The sequence below is a fragment of the Melozone crissalis genome, unplaced genomic scaffold (assembly GCF_028551555.1).
Source record: "Melozone crissalis strain CALT ecotype California unplaced genomic scaffold, PUWL_Pcris_2 ptg000033l_1, whole genome shotgun sequence".
Lineage (NCBI taxonomy): Eukaryota > Metazoa > Chordata > Aves > Passeriformes > Passerellidae > Melozone > Melozone crissalis.
In genome coordinates, this window is record NW_026535811.1 from 15,925,682 (window position 1) to 15,947,383 (window position 21,702).

Sequence of the window (21,702 nt, forward strand, 5' to 3'; positions counted from 1 at the left end):
GACAGACATTTCACATAGCAAACATTGGGAATTGTCCTCTCACAAGCACATTTATTAACAGGCAAGAAGAGGGAAGAGTCCTGCTGTGGAAGCAGTAAGGACACTCAGGACTGGGTGTTGTAGGGTGAAACTCTTCCCCAACATGGGCTGCAGTCTGTGGATGTCAAAGGAAGGACTGTCCCCAACTATGAGCCCTCCATATTTCACTGGCACAGATGGCCAAGCACTGGATGAGGATTGACCCAGCCCCTGTTCAAGCAGCAAAGTTTGTCCATACAAAATTGCCCCCAGTGGCAGAACCTTCCTTGGCACTGACCCAGAGTGCTCATGGATTTACCCCCCCTCACAGCCCTGAGTTGGTGTTCCAAGGAAAAAGTCCCACAGATCCTTATCAAAGCAAACCCAGCCACTCTGCAAAGGTGTTTGCTCTCATTTAACATTTATAATGGGAATGATATCACACAATCCCAAGTATAGAACTCCCAGGTAAATTTTACAATATTCTGGAAACCAAGAAGGTAAATAAACCCCAAAGTATTGTGTGCCATTAAATTGTACTGTATATTGTAGGATATTTTAACTGAAGTATCAGGATTTCAGCTCATAAGACAAAAGTCTGCTATTATTTTCTGTCACAATCTATAATTAACATGCCTTCTCAGAAGGCTTCATGAAACATTTATTTCTCCGAAGTAACAATACCTTCTTTTAATAGCACCAGTCTTCATTTCTCAGTTACTCCCCACACATCCTGCTACTTGGAGTAAACACAGTGCTTCCCATCCTGCAGAGTCTCAGAGCATGGTGCTACCACTTTTCTAAATCAGTATTCAATTGTATTTCCCTCAATTTATAGACTAAAAAAATCATATTATTTGTTCCCAAACAAGCTTTTTTTCCTATTTTATTTTACTTTTTAGGATTCCAGATGCATCGGAACCAGGCCATCTCATTATTTTTCTCTGGGGTTTTTTTTCATTTTTTTTATTAGAGTAATAAAGCTATGTAAATTCAAGCTTCATGATCCTAAACATTGTAAGGAGGTGGAACAGTGCCTTCAAATAAACAGGAAAAAAAAGAGAAACTGAGGCATAAGATTATAAAGCAACTTTCCACCACACAGCAGATCAAAAAGCCATTCCCTCCTGGAGGTCAGTCTAGCAACCCACTCATGAGACAGAATGTCTCTTCTGACTTCTCCAGACATTCCCAGGTAGTCCTAGTTCCCAATCCATTACTTTATGGAGTTTTACATAATTAGTCCTCAGGAAGAGAAACATTTAAGGAGGGAATATCAAAGGTAAGCAAATAGCACCTTCACTCGGGAAGTCTGAAAAAGAAAATAACTCGTATTATGTCCTTTAAATATTTCTTGATATTGGATAAAGATGGTTTAGAACAATATTTGTCAGATGATTTCTCTCCCTGCCCTCTCTTGGGTTTTTTTTTTTTAAGTGTTAGAAATTCAACTCTTGTCCATCGTGGAAGATTTCTTTGGTTTGCAGAACTAGAGAAATTATCACATGGCTTTACTAAACCAGAGAAATGGGTAAGTGGAAGTGACAGGGCTATAAAATCACAGTGTGTACAAATCTACTTGCTTTGGGAGGAAAAAAATGGACAAAAAAGTAAAAAAATACTAGTGTGAAAATGAAAAGAGAAAAATGTGGAGGAGCAAGGAGTGAGGCAATGAAGTTTCCTAGGCAGGACAACAAGAAAGAGAAGGAAATTAAAGCAATTATGGAAATGGAAGAAACAAGAAGAAAATAAAAAGATAAACCAAAATTATGTAGACAGCAAGTAAAAAGAAAATGGCAGATGGAAGAGGAAAGGGTGGGAGGAAGAAAGGAGAGAGTGCAGAGAAAGATAATGGAAGAGAGAGAAGAAAAAAGAACAATGTCAGGAAAATCTCAGATCAGACTAAAACCTGAAAGGCAAAGGAGGCTATTTAGGAACCAGCATCACTTTCACTGAAGAAGTCTCAAGAAATCACAGTAATACAAGTTACAAATAAGAAAGTTTAGACCAGTTTAAAAACTTAAGTAATTTTACATTTAAAATCGGAATGAGACTCGTGCTCCTTTTCCTTGATCAACAAGCTGGTCTCATCTGTGCTATTTTACACCTTGGAAGCCGAAAGTGTTTCCTACTGGAGATAGGAGCATCAAGCTGGAGTGTTGGGGGTCCCAGCCTAAGGAAACCTGCAGTTGTGTGGCTCATTATGTGGCTTTTCTGCAGAGGAACACAACTCCTGGCACACACTGTTCTTGCCAGTCTCTGTGAACCCAGCCCTGCAACACAGTGTGTGTTTCCATCTCCACACTCAGTGCTTTGGATCTCACCAGCTTCAGCTGGAATTAAAACATGAAGCACCTGGTTTGATCAGTCCCTTCAATGCAATACAGTGAATGCTCTGTGGGGTTTTTCACCAGGCTTCAGGAACATGTGAGACCAAATTCCACCCTCCTCTGCACTGATGCAAATCTGGATGTGCACCCTAGTGAACACAGAGCCACTCCAGGCTCATCCCAGTGTGACTGGGACAGGAATGGGGAGCACAGCTTCTTCATATGGACAGAAAATGAGAAGCAACCACATCTTCCCTGAGCTTAACAACCCTCCACGCTGCAGGATGTTCTGAAACAACCAGAATAGCAACCACCCACTCAAAAAAAAAAAAGAAAGTAAACACATAGCAAAAATGAAACTGCTATTTTGGGACACCTCTTTACATAGGCTTTCAGTTCAGGCCAACAGCTCAGTACCTTGATTTGATCTCTGAGTGAACCCCGTAGGGGAGATACAAGTCAAGACCACAATCTTTCTTTTTTGTCCCTCCCACTGGGGAAAGAGTTGATAAAATATTACCAAAAAAGAGCAAACATAGTCCTCTCTGATATTAATTTTCAGAGTCAGCCCTTGAAATCTAAACATCTTGTTAGAAACATGTTTTTCTCATACTTCTTTGACTACCAGGTCGTGCTCTAACCTCAAATCAACGCCAGTTCAGCTATCAGTGATAAAAACACTGTAAACCATGCAGACAGCAGTTCCTATTAGTGAAGAGGCCCTACTCATCCTGTTCTTAGATGTTATTTTCAGCTGCTTATGTCTAATCATACAATTAATCATTCATGCCTAAGTCTTCCTTTCATGTTAAGAACCTACTTAAAGCAGTTTTTGTTTGGTTTGTTAACTTTGCTGCTTTAATTGAAAGCTATTTCCCAGAAGATTCTTGGGAAGAAAAATATGGATTTTGCTTAGATTCTTGATTATAAGAACAATATTTAGAAACTCTTTTGCCTCAGGGCTCTGAGCAGAGCTAAGAAATTTAGCAAAGCATAGCAGAGATGTGCTCTTGGTTGCTCTCATGGCAGAGACACCTCTGAGGTTCAAGCACTAAATGTCAATTAGACAGCAAGTTTCTGCTGGGCTCTCAGCAAAGCTCCTGCTGATCTCACACTTGGAATTTGACTTAAAGGATGAAGGAGAAAACATCCAAATGATAGGCTTATCTTTCCTGCAGCCATCCTCCTGAACACACATTGCTTATGGATACTTAAACTGGTATGATATTCAATGCCCCTAACACTATAGCCATGCTTTTATAGAAAGGTGGGTTGCATAAATTAATGTGACAATTATATTTTCACTAATTTAGTTTCTCCTTCCTACAGGTGTTAAGAGACCTTATAGCACCTATCAGTACCTTCAGGGGGCTTACAAGAAAGCAGGATGGAGAATGACTTTTTAAAAGGACCTGGAGTGACAGCACAAGGGAGAATGGTTTCAAACTGAAAAAGGCTACATTCAGATTGGACATAAGGAAGAAATTGTGCCCTGTGAGTGTGGTGATGCCCTGGCACAGGCTGCCCAGAGAAGCTGTGGCTGCCCCACCCCTGGAAGTGCCCAAGGCCAGGCTGGATGGGGCTCTGAACAACCTGGGATAGTGCAAGGTGTTCTTGCCCACGGCAGGAGGTTGGAATGAGAGGGGCTTTAAGGTGCCTTCCAATCCAAATCATTCTGTGTTGTGGCTCATTCAAATTTGCTTGCTACCACCATGTCAGCAGTCCCAAAATTAGGCTGTGGAGCACTACAAAGAAGAGAGAGCTAATGAGTGACTGGAAGAAAGACTGCAAAAGGAGCTAAGCAGCAGCAGGCAGGAGCAGAGTAGCTACTAAAAAGTTTTGGGGCAGGGAGGGAGAGAGAGAAGAAGGAATCTCCAAAAAGAGGAGGATCTGAGTTAGAGGAAATGAAAAGTTTGATAGTGTGGAGAAGAGGGAGCAGAGGCAACTGGAGATAAAGGGATGTGTTATGCAAGCAACAGACAGAGGTTACAATAAGGGACAGAGCCAAAACTGTCCACAACTAATGGAAACCACTCCCCTACAGAAGCTGGGATGTAACTCAAGAGAAAGGACCTCGGCTTCCCCAGCAGCAGAAAACAGCTGTACATTTGTCAGTGTGCCACCTCCCTCTGACTCTGCCTCACATGTGCTGCCACCACTGATGGCAAATCATTAGTGCTAGGAGCTCAATCAGCTTCCACCCTGCATCAAAGTGCTCAAATCATCAACACAGAAAGCTAACAACTTTTTCTTTCTCTGCCTTTTGAAGTTAGAAATGAACAACACAGAGCTGCAAGAAAAGAACCCTAATGTACTGAAGTTATAAAATCAAGCCCCCAAACACTCGACAGTGAAAAAAATATGCTTTTCTTATAAGCTCTGTTGAGATCCTTAGTTATAGGCATTTGGGTGTATTCAATTATCCTACCCCAAATATTTCCCAGTGACCTTGGTCTCATCTAGAAATCTGGATATGGTCAACTTTAGAAACACATCAGGGTAGTCCAGAGACAGAAATATCATCCAAAGAATCCCTACCTGATATTTTGTGCAACCTGGAAACTGTGAGTCACTTGCAGGCAGTGAGGAGGTGAAATCACAGTTATGCAGCCTGAAAGCCACACTGGATGCTACCCTCAGCTCTGCTTTAAAGTTATTCAGTCACACCAGGGACTGAAATTTATTACTGTTTGTTAGTTTCTAAGTATGCATCCTCACTTTCAGCCAGCGTGCTGAACACTCACAGCTGGAACTGGAAGAACCAACTGCTGATGTTTCCTGAATATATAATGGAAAAAAAGTCTTGAGCTCTCTGGGAGAGTAGAACTTCACTCTCCTGATGTTTTAAATGCTTTACTTTTTGCAATAGTAGCATATACATAAACACTGCAAATAAAATACTAAGTTAAGCATGTCAATGGAAGCCCTGACAATCATAGAATGGTTTGGGTTGGAAGGGACCTTAAAGGTCATTGAAAATAGATACAAACAGCCATGAAACACATTTCTCTTGCTCTAAATCAGGCACGTCATACTCTCTTTATCTCAGAACCAGTGTGAATCCAAGCCCTTTAAAGCCAAAATAGGCCTGGATCAGGCTCTGCTCTGGCACAGCTATGAGTACTTTTTTAGCAGTCATGAAGTAAAAACTACAAGTTGTCAGCACACTGTTATTTTTTTCCAATAAGCGAAAGAGCAGAATTATCCAAATCTACAAGGTCAAGCTGAAAAAAATCATACTGTTTTAAGTAAAAGCAAAACAAAAAGCTGACAAAATATTTGGGGGTACTCCTTAAAATGGTATCTTATCTTGAAAAGAAAATAAACAATTCATCAGCTCAAGTAGCTTTGGACCTCACAAGCTTCTCTCCCATTGACAGAGAGAGCAGAGCTGGAGCAAAGAGTTTGTCGCAGGGCAGGGGATCATTGTTCAATGTGCAGCACAAAGCAAGCAACTCTTGGACTACAGGAAAATTCAGCTCCTTCCCCCACATTTTCCACCTGCCTCTGGTGCCTTTGCAAATTTTGTAATCCATTCTCAAAATCTGCCATTCATGTTCCAGTTTGAAACTCAGTCCCTGGGTCCACAAACCCTCTGGGAAGAAGTCCCATGGTAAAGTGCCCAAGGAGGTAGAACAGCACCAGTTGGTCATGAAAGAGAAATGATCCCCAATTACTGACCTCGGAACTTCTTTGGAGGATTGGCAAGGTCACCGGCCTCTGGCTGGACCACACACCGGTCATCCACCAACCTAGGAAAACAGAAATTATCACACTCACTAAAACATGCCATCAATGTTTATAAATGCACAGACACGTCTGCCACACCACAGAGCCAAAAGCTTCCACATTTCTCCAGTGTAACAGAAAAAAAACCTTAGAAACTCTGTTATTCAGTTACTAAGCATAACCAAAAAAGTTTACATTTTCCTTCCAGACAGGGATTTCTTCTACAGCACTAAATTATGGTCTGTGTTTCAGATCCCACTTCATTTAAATCCAGTTAAAATCCCTTTTGTCACACCAAATACATTGATGTTCCATGTAAAATTTATGTTTTCCTTCATCTGAGCCATTAACCCTCAATCAGAGACAGTTTTTTTTCTCTGCAGCTGTCAGATTTTCTTCTTCACCATTTCCCATTTTTTTCCTCTGAGGAGGCATGTGGAATTAAGGTTCAGCTCTGATCAAAACTCCCAAGACCACACTTTCCTGTGCTAAAATGAATAAGCATTTCTTTAGTCCACAGCAGAAAATCTAGATGACAAATCTAATATATTTCTTGTAATATTTTAGAAGTTAAATAAACAATAAAATTTAAAATATGAATTGTTAAACTTATCTCAGAACTTCCTACACATAAATTTAGCTTCCTTTCAGGAAGCATCCTGTAAATAATTTGCCCATTTCAAACAATTATTCAGGAAAATCATGTTTAAGGACACACTACTGCCCTGCCACTTCACAGCAACATTCTTAGCAGCATTTTTCTTGGAAATTGAAATAAAAAGCACAAATTGGCTTCAGCCAAGTTACACAATAGATGCATTCAGCTTTGGCTCAAGCTGGTGAAAGCTTTGCCTCCAGCCACAAGCACAGCATGGCCAATCCCCCAGCACACCCAAGAGTTTTCTACCTCTAGCAAGATGACAAAGTCTCCACTGTAGCTGCAGCTCCCAGAAGCAAAAATGACAAAGAATTTTGGAAGTCAGCACTTCCAATCTCATTACAGACTTGGATGCAAACCTGGTCTCGGTGAGGAAGGGGAATTGAAGAAACAGCTTCAGGAGCAAGCAGGGGGCCTCAGGGAGTTGTGTTCTTCACAGTCTAGGTTAGGCCAGGCTTAACAAGAACAGAGTGATGTTTGGGAAGCAGGCCTCAGGAAGAGTCTTGCAGGCATCCTGCATTCTGCCCATGTTCTAATAGGCCAAATCTTCCTGTAAACAGCACCTAAAACCTGCAGTCACTGAGAGCTGACTGGAAAGGATTACCTTAAACAGGAGCTTTGCCAAAGGGTTTTTATGCCAACACTCACTCTCAACAAAATCCCTGGAAGGTTTTTAAGGGGGAACCCATAAGATTTGACCTTAAGCACAGTCAGGATGGAGGCATATTGAAAAGTCAACCATAACTCACAAGGAATCTCCTGTGTTCCCTGGTGACATATTGTACACCCTCATGACAACAACTATGGGTGAAATTCAAAACTTTCACCATGGCATGTTACTGTAGCAAACGCCAGATAGAAAACAAGGAGTTGGTGCTGAGCAAAACAAATGACATCCTGCACACTCTCTGAGCCAGCCAGCTGCAGTGCTCAAACACACTGGCCTTGCAGAGAACGGACATCCAACAAGTAATAGCAATCACTTGCTGCTCACCATTCTCTAAAGGCACAAAGATAAGGACCATAAATGAGTTTGGCAGCATTCAGGAACTAAAAAGATCAGAGAAGACAAAGGAAAAAGGAGCTGGTGCTGCTCCCATCCTATGGACACAAAATCAGAGCACAGAAAGGTTGATTGACATGTGTCAGGGCAGTGGCATGACAGAGCAGGCACATCACCTCCTAAGTCCTTGCTCAGCACCCCAGTTACTTACATCTTTGTTTCTTATAACACAGGACAAAAATCTGAGGAAAGTATTGCTTTAGCAGTTACTAAATTAACAATTTAATCCCCAGCATTTGCCCATGATGCCATTCATCCTGTATTCCAGCTGCATGACCTTCAGGGAGGCTAACAGCTCCTTGTTTACTCTGGAGGTGCTTGTTACAGTACCACAGGGAGAGCTGGGCTGCACATTCCACATGATGCAAGACTTCAGCCCGCTCTGTGAAGGGGAACACAAGAGGCTCTTCAAACACAGACCACTTCCTCTGACACACAATTTAAAATATTCAAATCCCACTTTTATAGCGAGCCAAAAGCAGCTGCTGGTTTGTTACTGACACCTGCGAGGTGGCTGCCTTAAACAAGCAGCAATTCAAAACCTTTGTAACCTGCTAACAAATCCATTTGAGATGAGTGAAACCAAACAACAGGCTTGGCTGCAAAAGGTCCTGAGCACCTGCAGTGACTGTCAGACCACACCACAGCAGGTTTTAAGATCACTTGCTAGTAGGTATAAATAGGAGGCCAAAGTGCACCAGACCAGGCTTTTCAGATAAAGGCAGAATTTATTGTATTGTATTTATTGTATTATATCATAAAATGTGCAAGCTATGTAAACACTGATCCAAATTATGGTGCAAATATTCAAGCCACTTAACCATGGTACTATCAGAGAAGCTTTAACAAACTTCAAGGGGTTTAATTCCTCAGCTGGACTACAGACAATACTGCTTTGTGCTCTCTGCTGTCATTCAGCACCTGACACATACAACACAACTGCATTTCAGTTTTCCATACATTGGCAGTACATAAATGACAAAGGAGATCCCTGCACATGTATGAAATGATCTCTAGCTGAGCCGGTTCTCCCCTGAACACAATAAATACCTGGGGTTTGCACAATCCGTCCAAGTAACTGCTATAATTAAGCTTTACAGTTCCTTGGCAGTGCCTAAGATAAATCATCAGGAAAGCCAAAACAGAAATTACAGCCCTGGACTTTACGCATGGCCCTTTGTATTCAGTAATTGCAGAATTAGGGGCTGAAAGCAACAATGCTCATGGGATTGCTTGTCACAGATGCCCAGGCATTCTCCCACTGAAGCCAGTGGAAGTTTTTCCACTCACTGCAGGGCAAGCAAGGGCAGTTCCTCATCATTGTGCCACAGGCAGCCAACCTCACAGACCAGCAGGTGTTTAAGCCATTAAGGCCTCACATGTACAGAAGTGTACACAGCTACAGTGTACAAAGGCTCATTAAACAAGAATTGGAGCTACCTGAAGCAATGCCTAGCAGATAAGGTGCGCCTCTCCACAGAGGCAGGGGGGAAGTAAAGGCAGTTTCAACTCTCTGCTATCATCACAAAGTCACCCAGGATGGGTCAGGGTGGAAGCAGCCACAGTGGGGCAGCTGGTCCCACCTCCCTGCTCCAGCAAGGCCACTCCAGAGCACAGGATTGTGCCCAGGCAGCTCTGGATCTCCAGAGAGGACACTCCACACCCTCTCTGGCCAATCTGTTCAGGGCTTGGTCACTGCACAGGAAGAAAGCTCTGCTTGGTGTCAAGACACCAGAGCATGACCCTGTAGAGTTCTGTATCTCTCTTCCTCTCCTCCCATTATCTGGTGTAGTTGAAGCTGCCTCTTCCCTGCAGAAATGGGAGGAAGAACACTGAGGAGGAGCAAGACTGAGCAACAGAAGTATAACTGATAAGCAAAGTATGTTGGCAGAAAAGTCTAATGGTGCCTGAGTTCATAGATAGGAATCATATATGTTCCGTAAGTCTCTGTGTCCTGCAAGCTCCCCTGATTACCTAACACAGGCTAAAGGTAAATACACAAAAGGTTTCTAGGAACTTGAAGATGTAGCGTAAGAGTCAAGGAATAGTTGTACAGCTGTAATCCTAGAAGGACTGTTCCCAGTGATGAGTTATTTTAGATTTAATACTGAGATACAGTTGAATTCTCAAAGAACAAACACCAATGTAAGAAAACAGTGGGAAAGGAATTATGGCAGGTTTCATGAATTTTAGGTCTCTTTCATAATATAAGATGCTTTTTAGATTGTCAAAGAAAGCAGCCACATATTATTTATCTTAGCTTTATACCTTGAGTTTCAAAAATACCATCCTGAAATGTATTTTGTCCCTTCCTACCAACAGAGATTTCCACCCAGCAATCATAGCAAATATTATAAAGTACAACAATACCTAAATAAACACATGAGCACAGACTCTCCCATAGGTGGAACTGCACATGTGTGTGTAACTTGTTTAAAAATACAAGACTCAGCTGCTGATGTCTATTATACATTTGGTACTATTTAAACATCTATGGAGTATTTTACTCCTCAAAAAAGCTGAAAAAACTAAGCTAGAGGCAATGTCTTCAATGCAAGACACTCACATTGCTCAGCTTTTATTCTCTTGATGGTATCATAATTTCACTGCCTTTTTGAGCAGCACAAGGCCTGGGCAGCAGCAGGAAGAGGGGCAAAGTTGGTAACAGGAATCAGCAAGAGAAGCTGGACATTTTAACAGCCAGTGGAGCCCAGCAACATATTTGTTCACAAAGAATGCTGAGGTTCCATCCCAAAACCGCATAACCTCAACATCCCCTCGTGAACAAAGGGGCAGCCCACAAAGCCTCCCTTGCTTTGCTCCTCAGATTTTCCTTCACACAACCTCCTCCACAGAACTGTTCCTCCAGAGCACCTTCCACCCAGGACACCTCTTTCTTCCCAAACTGCAGCACAAAGCCTCTCCTGTGCTCCACACATCCCAGCACCCACTCGGGACGGGAGATGAGAATCATACCACCAAGAAACTAACCAATAACGAACAATAGGTGATTAAAATTTTGCTGCCCTGGAAATCAAACATCAAATACCGAAGTGCCAAAACAATCAGATCCACCCAGTTCTTCTCCAAGTCCACCCACTTTTCATTTCATTGAGCCTCTTATCAGGCATCTAGGTCAACCCACTTCTTGTGTGCTTCAAGTGGTCTCCTGCCAAAAATCTACACTCATCCTACCTCACCCTTCCCAAAATGTGAGTTCATACTCCTTTCTGACTACCAGTCCTGCTTCAAATTATTTACAACTCAATGTTTAGATACCCTGTATGAAATGTGTCCTTTTTCCTGTCTCTTTCCAATGCCAAATTTTTCACCATCATCCTTTCACATCTTTTAGGGTCCCCTAGATTAATCCCAGCTCAAGCAGAAAATAAAAAGGCTCTTCCTTGCACTTATAGAAGGGCTATTAAACCTCTCTACAACTTAGGAAGATTCCATGCTAAAAAGCTTTTTCAACAAACGAGAGGACAGCAGAACACAGTATTTTAAGAACTTCACTTCATACCAGTCAGGTACAGCAGCACAGAGACAAGAAAGTCTGGCTCCTGCCTGCCTCAAACCTTAGGAACTTTATACTTTCCTTCCTGAAAAATTTTAATTGCCACAAACACAAAGCATAAAACAGGTTGAAAGGAGATGTTTAATAAATACCCTTACACTAGGAAAGCAAAATTCTATGCATCTAAAACATTCCAAACTCCTGAAGGTGCCTAAAAGAGCACACAAATTTCACCATTAACAGCCTTCAGTGTGAAACCAAGGTGTGGATGAATTTTATCTGAGCTACACAGAGCAGGAACACTCAGCCATTCCCACCATCCCAAAAATGCTTGTAGGGTCATTTTGTACTAGCAAATGGTGTGGAGACACAAGGGCAGAAAGCACAATCCCAAGCAGATAGTGGGGAAAAAAAACCACCACCACACAAGCAGGCAGCTCCACGTTTGCACTAATAACTGCACAAATAATTAGCCCTAAAGTTTTTTCCCTTATCTGATAGTGCATTCATATATTATTGTAACTGTACCTGCAGGCTTGCATGTCAAGGGGGAGGGAGTAAAAGCAGAAGTTTTTCTGCTCAATTAAGTAATCCAGCTATAAATCCCAAATGTCATTTTATTATTCTATTGTATTGTGCTATATCCAATCATGCTTTTAGATTGCAAAAGCTTCTGTTCGGTAGAACTTGTTTATCCCTTTTTATAGCTATATTTACATTTAAAACATTGTGCAATTTGCATTAAATTATAAGAACAGAGCTAAAATAAGTTATAAATAAAGGAATAAAATGTTATTTGGAAGTTGCAGAGGAAGGGAGAAAGCATGGTCCTTAGATTTTAGTCTCAGTTATGCAATTTTCTTGGCCTGTGTAATAGGTAAGCCATTAATGCACCAAGAAAATGGTACAGACGTATTCTTGGACATACTGATTTTTGCCAAGCAAATGAGCATTTGCACAGAATTTCAAGATCCTCACATCAATACAACATACATCAAGTCATTCTCAGTGGTGCCAAGCACACCTCTATTCTGCTGTCAAAAGGGGACTGGGAATTGGTCACAGTCACAAGGCTGAGAGAGCTCAAAAAGTGTTCGGACAATGCTCTAAGGTACAGGGTGTGATTCTTGAGGCTGTGCAAGGCCAGGAGTTGGACTCAATGATCCTTGTGGGTCCTTCCAGCTCAGGATATTCTGTGATTCCACGGGGAACTGGCCATGGGAGGAGGTGTGCCAGCCTATCCCACCCAGCTCCCTCCCCAGGCACACCCAGTCCTGCTGTACTTCTCTACAACAGTGGCACTCTGCTCCCAGGCAGGTTTTGGCTTCAGTCTGTCTCAGTGCCTTTGATAAACAAATTACATTCCCATAAACCCAAGGAAATGGTTGATTTCTTCCTTTGTTTCTTTTCAATTTTTTTTTTTTTAATATGAAAAGTAAGAGTCTATCACACAAGGATGTTACGACAGCCTAAAGGCATTTAACTGGAAAACCCTTCCACAGGCAAACCCTCTTTTGGGTGATATTTGTATTAAAGCTAAAAAACCTGAAATTATAAAATGAGTATTAGGAAAGCTTTTTGAAGGCTTTCTTTGGTGGCTTTAGGACACAGACCCAATAATAATGCACATCACCTGGAGGACTGAACAATTTTTCCATTACTAACATTTTCCTTTTAGGTGAAATCTTGGCTGTCTTTGAATGGACAAGATTTCCACTGATGTCTCTGAGGCCAGGATTTCACCCCCCACCATCCCAGCTCCCCAGAACTGCACTGAGGGATGAAGTTTAAAGAAGCAGCAGTGTCAGCACCTCACACTGAGGGTCATTCATCAAAGATTTAATTGCAATCTAATCTCTGCAGCATTTCCACTTAATCCACCTAACTACATATGGAATGCAAGCACTGTAACAAGCCCAGGATTTGGTCCAAACTTAGATGTAAATCAAGATTACACACAACTTTAACTCTGCTTGCTCACACTTTACAACCACCCATAACAGGTCTGCAACTCAGCTGTCTCAATGTAAGAAAGAACAGATAAAGTAGAATTATTAGATATATCAACCTAACACACATTAGAAACACTGACACTGGGACCACTGTAAACTAAAAATGAGGGTGTCAGAAGCAACCTTGCATCTTCATGTGAATTTTTAGACATGCAGCTCATTAACTGGTCCCTATCAGACTGAGCAGTTTAATTCTCCATGGTACACAGTGACTTCAGAAAAGAGATCCTAGTAACAGCATCACGGCTCCCAAAACCAAGCAGAACTCATTGCAGAGTTACCTATTTAGCCACAGACAACAAAACTAAGCCAGCAGCATAGGGAAAATAATCCAAAACAAAAGAAATTCTACATCTAGTTTACAACAGAAGAATTTGAGGTTTTTTTCTCACCTTTGCCCGTATTTGCGAATGGCCACTTGAAAGGACTGCTTTGAAGAACTATGTGCTAATAAAAGGAGTCAGAAAGGCTGGATTGTTCACTGCTAACAGCACTAAATGAAAATGGAGAGATTTACCCAGAAAAACACTGTTGAGAAATGCCAATATCTGTCCAGTGATCAAAAAGTGACTTCATCTCCATAATGAAGGCAGTCACACCTACTCATCAAAATGGCAACACTTACTGTAGAAAGGAAGCATAAGCAAAGGAAGAAAATGAGGAAACTTTGCTGAAATAGCACAATGTAAAAATATTGTTGTTTAAGCAGACAAACCAGCCCCAGACGCTACTGTAAGGCCTATAATGAACCTCAGCATCTAGAATGACAACATACATGCAGGCAAACAAATGCATACAAAAACATATACATGAAAAAACTATCAATCCAGCAAACACAGGTTGGAATGTAAATCCTGGAAAACGATCCAAGTTCTTTCTCCATTTTGTAACACAAACAACAATAATCCAGCAGACCAACCCATGTCACACTATGTAAAAATGCGAGTGGAAAACATTGCTCAACCAAAGTGCTGACATTTTACACATTCTGAGGTGCTTATTTTACACAGGAGAGGCAAATTTTACATGCCTTATTTTTTGCTTAATTAAAAAAAACCCCAATTTTTCAGACAATACAGATAACAAAACCCTCCATGTTACAAACACTGCTATATGTCAGGGTACCAAACAAAGAAAGGGCTCATCTCATTTCAGAGGTGAACAATGGGGACAAGTCCCAGGCTAGTGTGAACACATATAATTCCACTGAAACTAGTCAGACAGCCCTTTTCTGCAGCAACTCAGCACCTGACCCAGTGCTTTTTATACCCCTCCTTTAGTGCACCTTCCTTCAGCAGCCACAGAAACCGTCCAAGCACACTCATGCAACACATCCTGAGCTCCCCCAGCCACAGCCCCTTTCCATGAGATGTGCCATATCCTGGCACTGGATGCAAACCTCGGCTTTACACTGGGAACAGTAACCTTTCCTGACCACCCCCTTGCTCTGGAATTACAGTGCTGCCTGTTTTGCCCTCAGATAAAGGAGACAGCTCTCAGGTTGAACCAACAAGCATAACCACCAACAAGCTTGTAGCCAGCACGCAGTCCAGCTCCCAAAATACTGCTGCTGGTTTCAGCCTTTCCTTCTGCCCCTGGGGACAATGACTTTGGCTGGCAGGAATTCCCTGAGCGAGGTCTGCTCGCCCTTTGATGTGTCCAGCTCTCACCGGTGGCAATGAGAATTGTGCACAGGAAATACCTCCACATCAACACGTGCTCCAATTCTCTCAACAAAGGATTGTATGATTTTTATTTTCACTTTGCAACAATAAATGTTTACAAATTTTTGCAGCTTGCCCAGGTATTTTTGCATTTTCTTTGCTCTTCTCTTTCTTCAGTAGCAAGTTAAAAAAAACTTTCCAAAAAAAATAAAAACAGCTGAGAAATCAGAGTGACTTTATTTACTTGTTTTAAAACTGAGAAGAGCCAGTTTCCTACGGGGAGAGATCATTTTGGGAGCTGTTCCAGATTGTCTCAGAGCTGCTTTCCCAGTTGCTGGAGCTGCTCTGGGAGCCCTTTGCCACACCTACCCCGACCTGTACACACTCGCTTGAGCGAGTCCCACGTAGAGCACAGAGCAGAACCCTGGAGAGGAAATGCTTGGGAATGCTCTGGCCACAGTGGAAGGAGCTGGGAAGTAGGAGAGTCACAAAACAGCAGCCACAAGCAGGGTGGCAAAGCAGTCACCTCTGTGCAAGGGGACAGCTGTGAGCCTGTTCTACTTGTGGGAACTTTTCATGACCATCATTTTAAAGCAGGAAAATGACATCACAAGCAGGTTGACATCTCAAAACTGTTTCAGACCTTTCTCAAACCAACCACCAGGCAGGCTGGCCTCTCCCACCAGGAGGCTACACTCGCAACAGCCCATCTCACATGCCCAAGGACTCTCCCAGCTCTGAGACACATCTGCTCAGCAGAGCTCAGCATTCTAACCAGGGTGGCTGAGCACTTCTAGGACCCCTCCAGACCCATCCCTGCACAGGGTTTGGGGACAGCATAATGGCAACAATCACTCCAGAAAACACTTACAGCAGTACAGGCTATTGCATCCAGCACCCAGAGCACACAAGAGCGGGTGTTTATTTATTAATACAAAATTTTTTTGGGTCCACCTGAGCTCTCAGTAATGACTCTGCTGAGCACCAAGGAGCTCTGACTCTGGCTGTGCTGTCACCTGTCAGTCAGATCATCTTCTAAGGTGTGTCTTAACAAGCTCTGTTACAAAGAAATTAATTTGGCCTTCTACCTTCAGGCCCTCCAGTTCAGCAGCATTCTTTTCAGCTGAAGGAAATGCTTCCAGGTCTCCTCACACAGCTTGTCCTGACACCTTAATGGAGGAAAAGCACCTGCAAATAATCACTTTCTACTGGGAAAACTGGAGTCTTTTATCACTTACATATATTTACTGGGAATTAACTGGCAGCGAAACAAAGAAATCAGGTTTTCTAGAAAAGCCTGCACTTGGTGATACGATAAGTGGAACAATGATATCCACTTCATTTTTCCTTTTTAAGTGCAATCCTGCTGTACACACATACACTTATCAGCACTCATGCTACAAATCCCACAGAATCCATGGCTTTTAAGGATGCAGACTGTGTTTGACCTGGGAAAAAGGAGCATGGTTCTTCCCTCTGGATCAGTATCAAACACAATCTGGGCACACACAATGCACCTTCTCCCTTCTGTGCCAAAGTATATACCTCAGAAAGCAAAGGCAAACCAGCTCCAGGGTTACATCTAACCAAGCCAAAGCCAAACCAGGGTTACACCTCTCCAAGCCAAAGCAATCAACTCTAGAAGAACTGCGATGCTATCACAAATTTTATTCCAGACCATGCGATCTTTGGTGTCTTTTCTATTGGTCTCCTTCCTGATGCTGCATTGAGAGATATTAAAATCCCTCTACTTTCACTGGAAAAGAATGTATGTTCCTTGCTGTCACCACTGCCCTGAAAAATGTGAAAAATGGCCTCCAGCTCTGAGAGCTCAAAAACCAGAAGACCAAGAGAACAGATGCACGCATGATTACTTTTTTTTTAAATCTCACCATTTTTCAAACCCCTCTCTTTTGTTTCTGGGGGATCTGACTCATAATTTTCAGAAGCAAACAGGAAACACTGCAGACATCTCCAAGTGTTTCCTCTCTCCACCCTCCCACCCACCCCTCTTGTCTTTTACATAATTTCTGGAGACTTTGTTATTCCTTTTGCTGTATTAGCAATGAAATAGCACTTCCCTACACCAGCTCCAGTGCACTGAGGTGCAAGAGACCCTCCTCTACCCAGTTCCAAGGGAGAGACATCCTTCATCCCCTTGACAGGACAAAGCAGGGCTTTCCCTGCCTGAGGAAGCCAGGCCCTGGGGGCATGCAGGAGCCAGCTGTGGGGAATTCAGTCCTGCTGCCCACAGCAGAGTGGGACCTGGAGCAGAGAAACAGGATGAAGAAGTGTTAGAAGGTAATGTGCCGGGAAAGCCTTTTTACCTCACTCCATTTATTACAGCGCTTCCTTTCATTGTATACATGGGAAAAAATAACATTTCCCCTTCTCCGCTCACCGGCAGGACCTGTCAGAGCACTGGGCAAGCAGCTGCTGGGCAGGCTGGGCAGGAGGCATGGCAGAGGGACAGCCTTGGGATCAGCTCCTCTGCACACACAGCAGAGCCCTGGCTGAGCACACGGGGCTTTAGCTTGTCCTGCAAGGAGCTCTTGGTGCCCTCAAGCAACAGGGAGTATGGGAAAGGCTGGCAATGAGATGGCACAGGGCTCCAAGGCACGAGTGATGGGGACAGAAACAGTATGAGGGATGACAGGAGAAAATAAATTACCTGGTTTGAAGAGAACCGTGCAGCTCCCACAAGGAACTGGAGTAAGGTCAGAATGTGCTGGGTGATGGACTAAGTAGCCACTCTTCCTTACTCCTGCATGACCATCTCTCAAGCAGGATGGTGGGGACCATGCAGAAATGCAATTGAAAGCCACCTGATTCCCTTTTTAGAGATGTCAGCTCTCTCTGGCCAGAGCAAAGTAAATGGGATACATTTCAGCAGCTCTTCTCAGGAAGAAGGCATTGTGCTTTTCAGGGTGTTTTGTGTATTCCATCTCTTTGTGTCAGTGCAAGGTCGTAAATGCAATTACAAGCAAGCCTGAGATACTGAGGTTTATTTTCATTACACCCCTGTTCCCATAGAGACTTTGTAGGAGCAACCACTATTGCACACTCTCCCTGCAAAGGGAACCTGGACACAAAAACAAGCACACCAAAGCCCACATCTACTTTCAGGTTAAACTAATTGGTACAAACAACCCTCATTTAAAGAGTTCTAATCTAACACAGTGCAATAATATTTAGCACAGTAAAAGTATTCTAACCTTTTCCTTATCACTCCACAAAGCTCTCGGACACATTATCACAAGAGCTTAACCTGCTGCCTGGCACATTAAGATTAAAAACCTGCCCACTGCCTCAGCTACTAGTCCCTATTCACTTGTGCATAGTAAATAATACTCCACAGCTATAAGCTGATCTGAAAAGATAGCAGAGCTCCATTTTTATCACCTCCCCAGATTTTATGACCTAATCAAAAAGCCAATCGTCTATCAGAGTGCTGCAGCTTTGCATACAGTTACACAGTTCCTTCTCCAAGTCAAACAGCACCACATTGTCTGGGATAATCTCATCCACTCACATAAACAATTAGCCTGCTATATTTTGATTAACACTTCCGTTTAAGAGGACATTGAGACGCTTCAGCCTAAGTGGAAGAAGGTCTGGCCTCCTGCTAAAACAGACATGCTTTTCCCAAGCTTCCTCCCTGACTAGAAATCCCAGCCTTGCCCCAAGCACCTCTCTGGAGCAGAATTCTCCACTATTTTCTGATTTGACAGATGGAAATAAAACAGCATAGCTGATGTTGCAGCACATGTCACAGTTGAGACAGCCAGGATACACAGAGTGTTATCACACAGTTTCAGAAGGCTTCAACCCATACAGAGTAACACCATGTCACTCCAGAAGGCTGCAAGCATCCTCCCTTCTTGCTCTTTAGCCCAACCTCTCATACTCCTCACGTTCATGCACTGCACCTGTGTGCCCTCTGTTCCCTTTGGTGACAGGCCAGCACACCTGGGCACTCCATGGCTCAGTGCCTTCAATGCTGTTCCCTGTCCTGCACACCCCCTGTAACCCACTGGGGATGAGGCTCAGCCACAGCCCCACTCCCAACCACCACAAACTGTGTGCCCACAACCTGACACTCTGAGTTACCAGACCCACAGATCACAGCATTCAATAACAGAACTAAGTTGACCCAAATGCAGGCAAGGGCAAAAGTAAACATTAATCTGGGTCATTCATTTCACATTACAACCTTTCAGAGCCTGAGGGTCTCTAAGCAACAGTCAACCCCGTTGGCACAAATCATCTACTAAATTGCTTAAGTATATGAACTCATATTGCTTAGAGAGGGCTGAGAACACTCACATAAACTGTTTTGATGGGGAGCAGTAATGTGAAACCACTGATAAAAAACAACTTGCAGAGTAAGTGTACATCCACAGCCTTGGTGGTTTGAAAAATTATTCACCAAGGCAAAAGACACCATCATCTCTGACACCACAGTTCACTCACATATAAATTCTTCCTAAATAAGACATCAGAAGTTAACTGCTCTCTTGTGATCCATTAAGACAGAAACAGATATTAGTTAAACTTAAATATTATCATATTTCCTAGAAAAACTGAAACAGAGACAAGGCTTTATTCCACTTTATTCCATATATATATGCTGCTTGCTACTCTGGTTACTTAAAAAAACTACAAATTATTCCTGTACCTCACAAAGTGCTGTTCATCTGGCTAGACTGCAGCTTTGTGTCAGCAATTATGTGAGCTGGAAATGAGCTTAAGCCTTTGTTCTTTCTTTTTTCTAACCTTTAATCTGAAAATGTTTTAGAACATGTTTTTTTGTTTATTTTTACCTTTCAAGTTTAATTTTTGTCATAGGAAAAGAGCACCAAAAATAACTATTTGTTTGTGTTTAAAGCTTTGTGTTTACACAACAGAAAAGCTTGTCCCTAACTTGTCATCCTGAAATTAGAAAAAAGTATCACAGCACTTACCTCACCAAAGTTCTGCTAAGTTCCTGCCAACTAACTTTGAAGAGATCCTGTCATAGCTGTGGAGCAGACTTTCAGTGGCATTTAAATCAGATATTCTGCTGACTTGCTCTGGCAACAAAGTGCCCAGAAAACAGCTAACCAGCAAGTGCTCAGTTCTGTATCTATGAGGGATGGCACAAATATCCAACTTCCCCTCCTCTGAGCACACTGTAGCCAGGGTGGAGGAAGTAAAATGAGACTTCACAGCACTCCTTGTAATCCCCTCTAAGCAAGACCCATTTGAAAGCAGCTGCTGCCACATTAGGCTGATATGAATCAGAAATCCAGACACAGAATTTCATCTGGACACCTAGGTGCCAGTTCAAGCTGGGAAGAGCAGCCTCCAAAGGGAAAATTCCCCATCCCCAGACTAGGACCAAACCACACAGAAAGAGCTACCAATATTCACAATGCACAGGAAAATCCTCCTCCCTCTTCTCTTCAACTAGATTAAATAACCTACACCTCATTGCATTCACAACAATTCCCATTTTATATGGAGAAGAACTGAGAACTTACAGAAGGCATTTAAGGTCCACCCTACAAAACAGATCCATATTTCTTTTGGCTGCAAAAGTCAAGGAGAAAAAAAACTGCACCAGTTTTTTAACACAAACAATAAGTGCCTTCAACAATCCTAAGAAAACAAGTATTCAGATTGGATCCCTCAAGCTACCAGTACACAAAAACAACCAAAACCCAGCCAAAACAGAAATTCTGAAGCTCCTTCAATGGGTAACATCATCCACCAACAACAGATACCTACAAGCAAGGTGTAGAGACCACTCTGACAGCATTTGAAGATACTTGAAGACATTTCATCACCCAGACAAGCCTGTGAATGCAGTATCTTCATTATCCTCAGAGGACTGAAGTGATTGAAAAGAACAGCTGTCAAGATATTTTCAGTCCTTTCAGGCTAAAAGGATAAAATTCCTTTAGTTCTTCTATGACCTCTGCTAAACTGAGGTAATAGATGAAAAGCAGCTACTGAACAAAATGCTTTCACCTCAGCTTGTTGGAAATCTTTATTCTTGATCTGGACATGAACTTGGTCTTTTCAGTCTATGCACTTGTCACTACAAGGGTTGACTATTTGAACACATATTTCAACTACATAGGAAAAGGAGGCACAAAGGGCAGTTAGGACTGAATTCTCCTTGATTCATTATGTCTCATTCCCATCCAGTCAATCCCTGGACTTCATAAGCTCTCCTGTAAAATTCCATCCAAGAGATGTTCATGTTACCAAACAGGCTGGAGCAAGCTTTTCCAGCCTAGTGTTTGATCTTCTACACAGTCCACGTCACCCCAAAAGTTCTTAATGATGTAGAAATTTGTTTTATATTGAAATAAAATAGCTTCTGGAGTATAATTCATATTCACATCCACTCCTGTTTTAAATTCCTCAAAAGCAGTGGGACACAGTGCCCTCATTTCCTTGAATCTACAAAGTGAGAGAGTTGAAGGTAGAAGTCCATAATGATCCTTTCTACCCACACCCATCAGCCTGTGGGCACATTGAGATAGGGTGTCTTTTCTGAAAGCCTGCTGTCTCAAGGACTTAGCAAAATACTTGGAATTCCAAATTCTCCTTTGATCCATAAATGGTTTACTCTTGTTTCTATATCTACAAAAGTCATTCAGCCAAGTTTCTCCTATTTGCAGAGCCCTTTGGTGCCTGACTTCACAAGCACTGGGTGATTTT

At 42.4% G+C, this 21,702-nt stretch overlaps 1 protein-coding gene across 1 annotated transcript in view; it reads right to left on the reverse strand.

Annotated features, from left to right (window-relative positions):
* Positions 1-21,702, reverse strand: part of ITPR2 (inositol 1,4,5-trisphosphate receptor type 2) — a 243,878-nt gene that overhangs the window by 209,039 nt on the left and 13,137 nt on the right. The window contains exon 2 of the mRNA XM_054281843.1: positions 6,030-6,100. Within this exon, the coding sequence (XP_054137818.1) occupies positions 6,030-6,100 (71 nt within the window). The remainder of the gene's footprint in view (positions 1-6,029; positions 6,101-21,702) is intronic.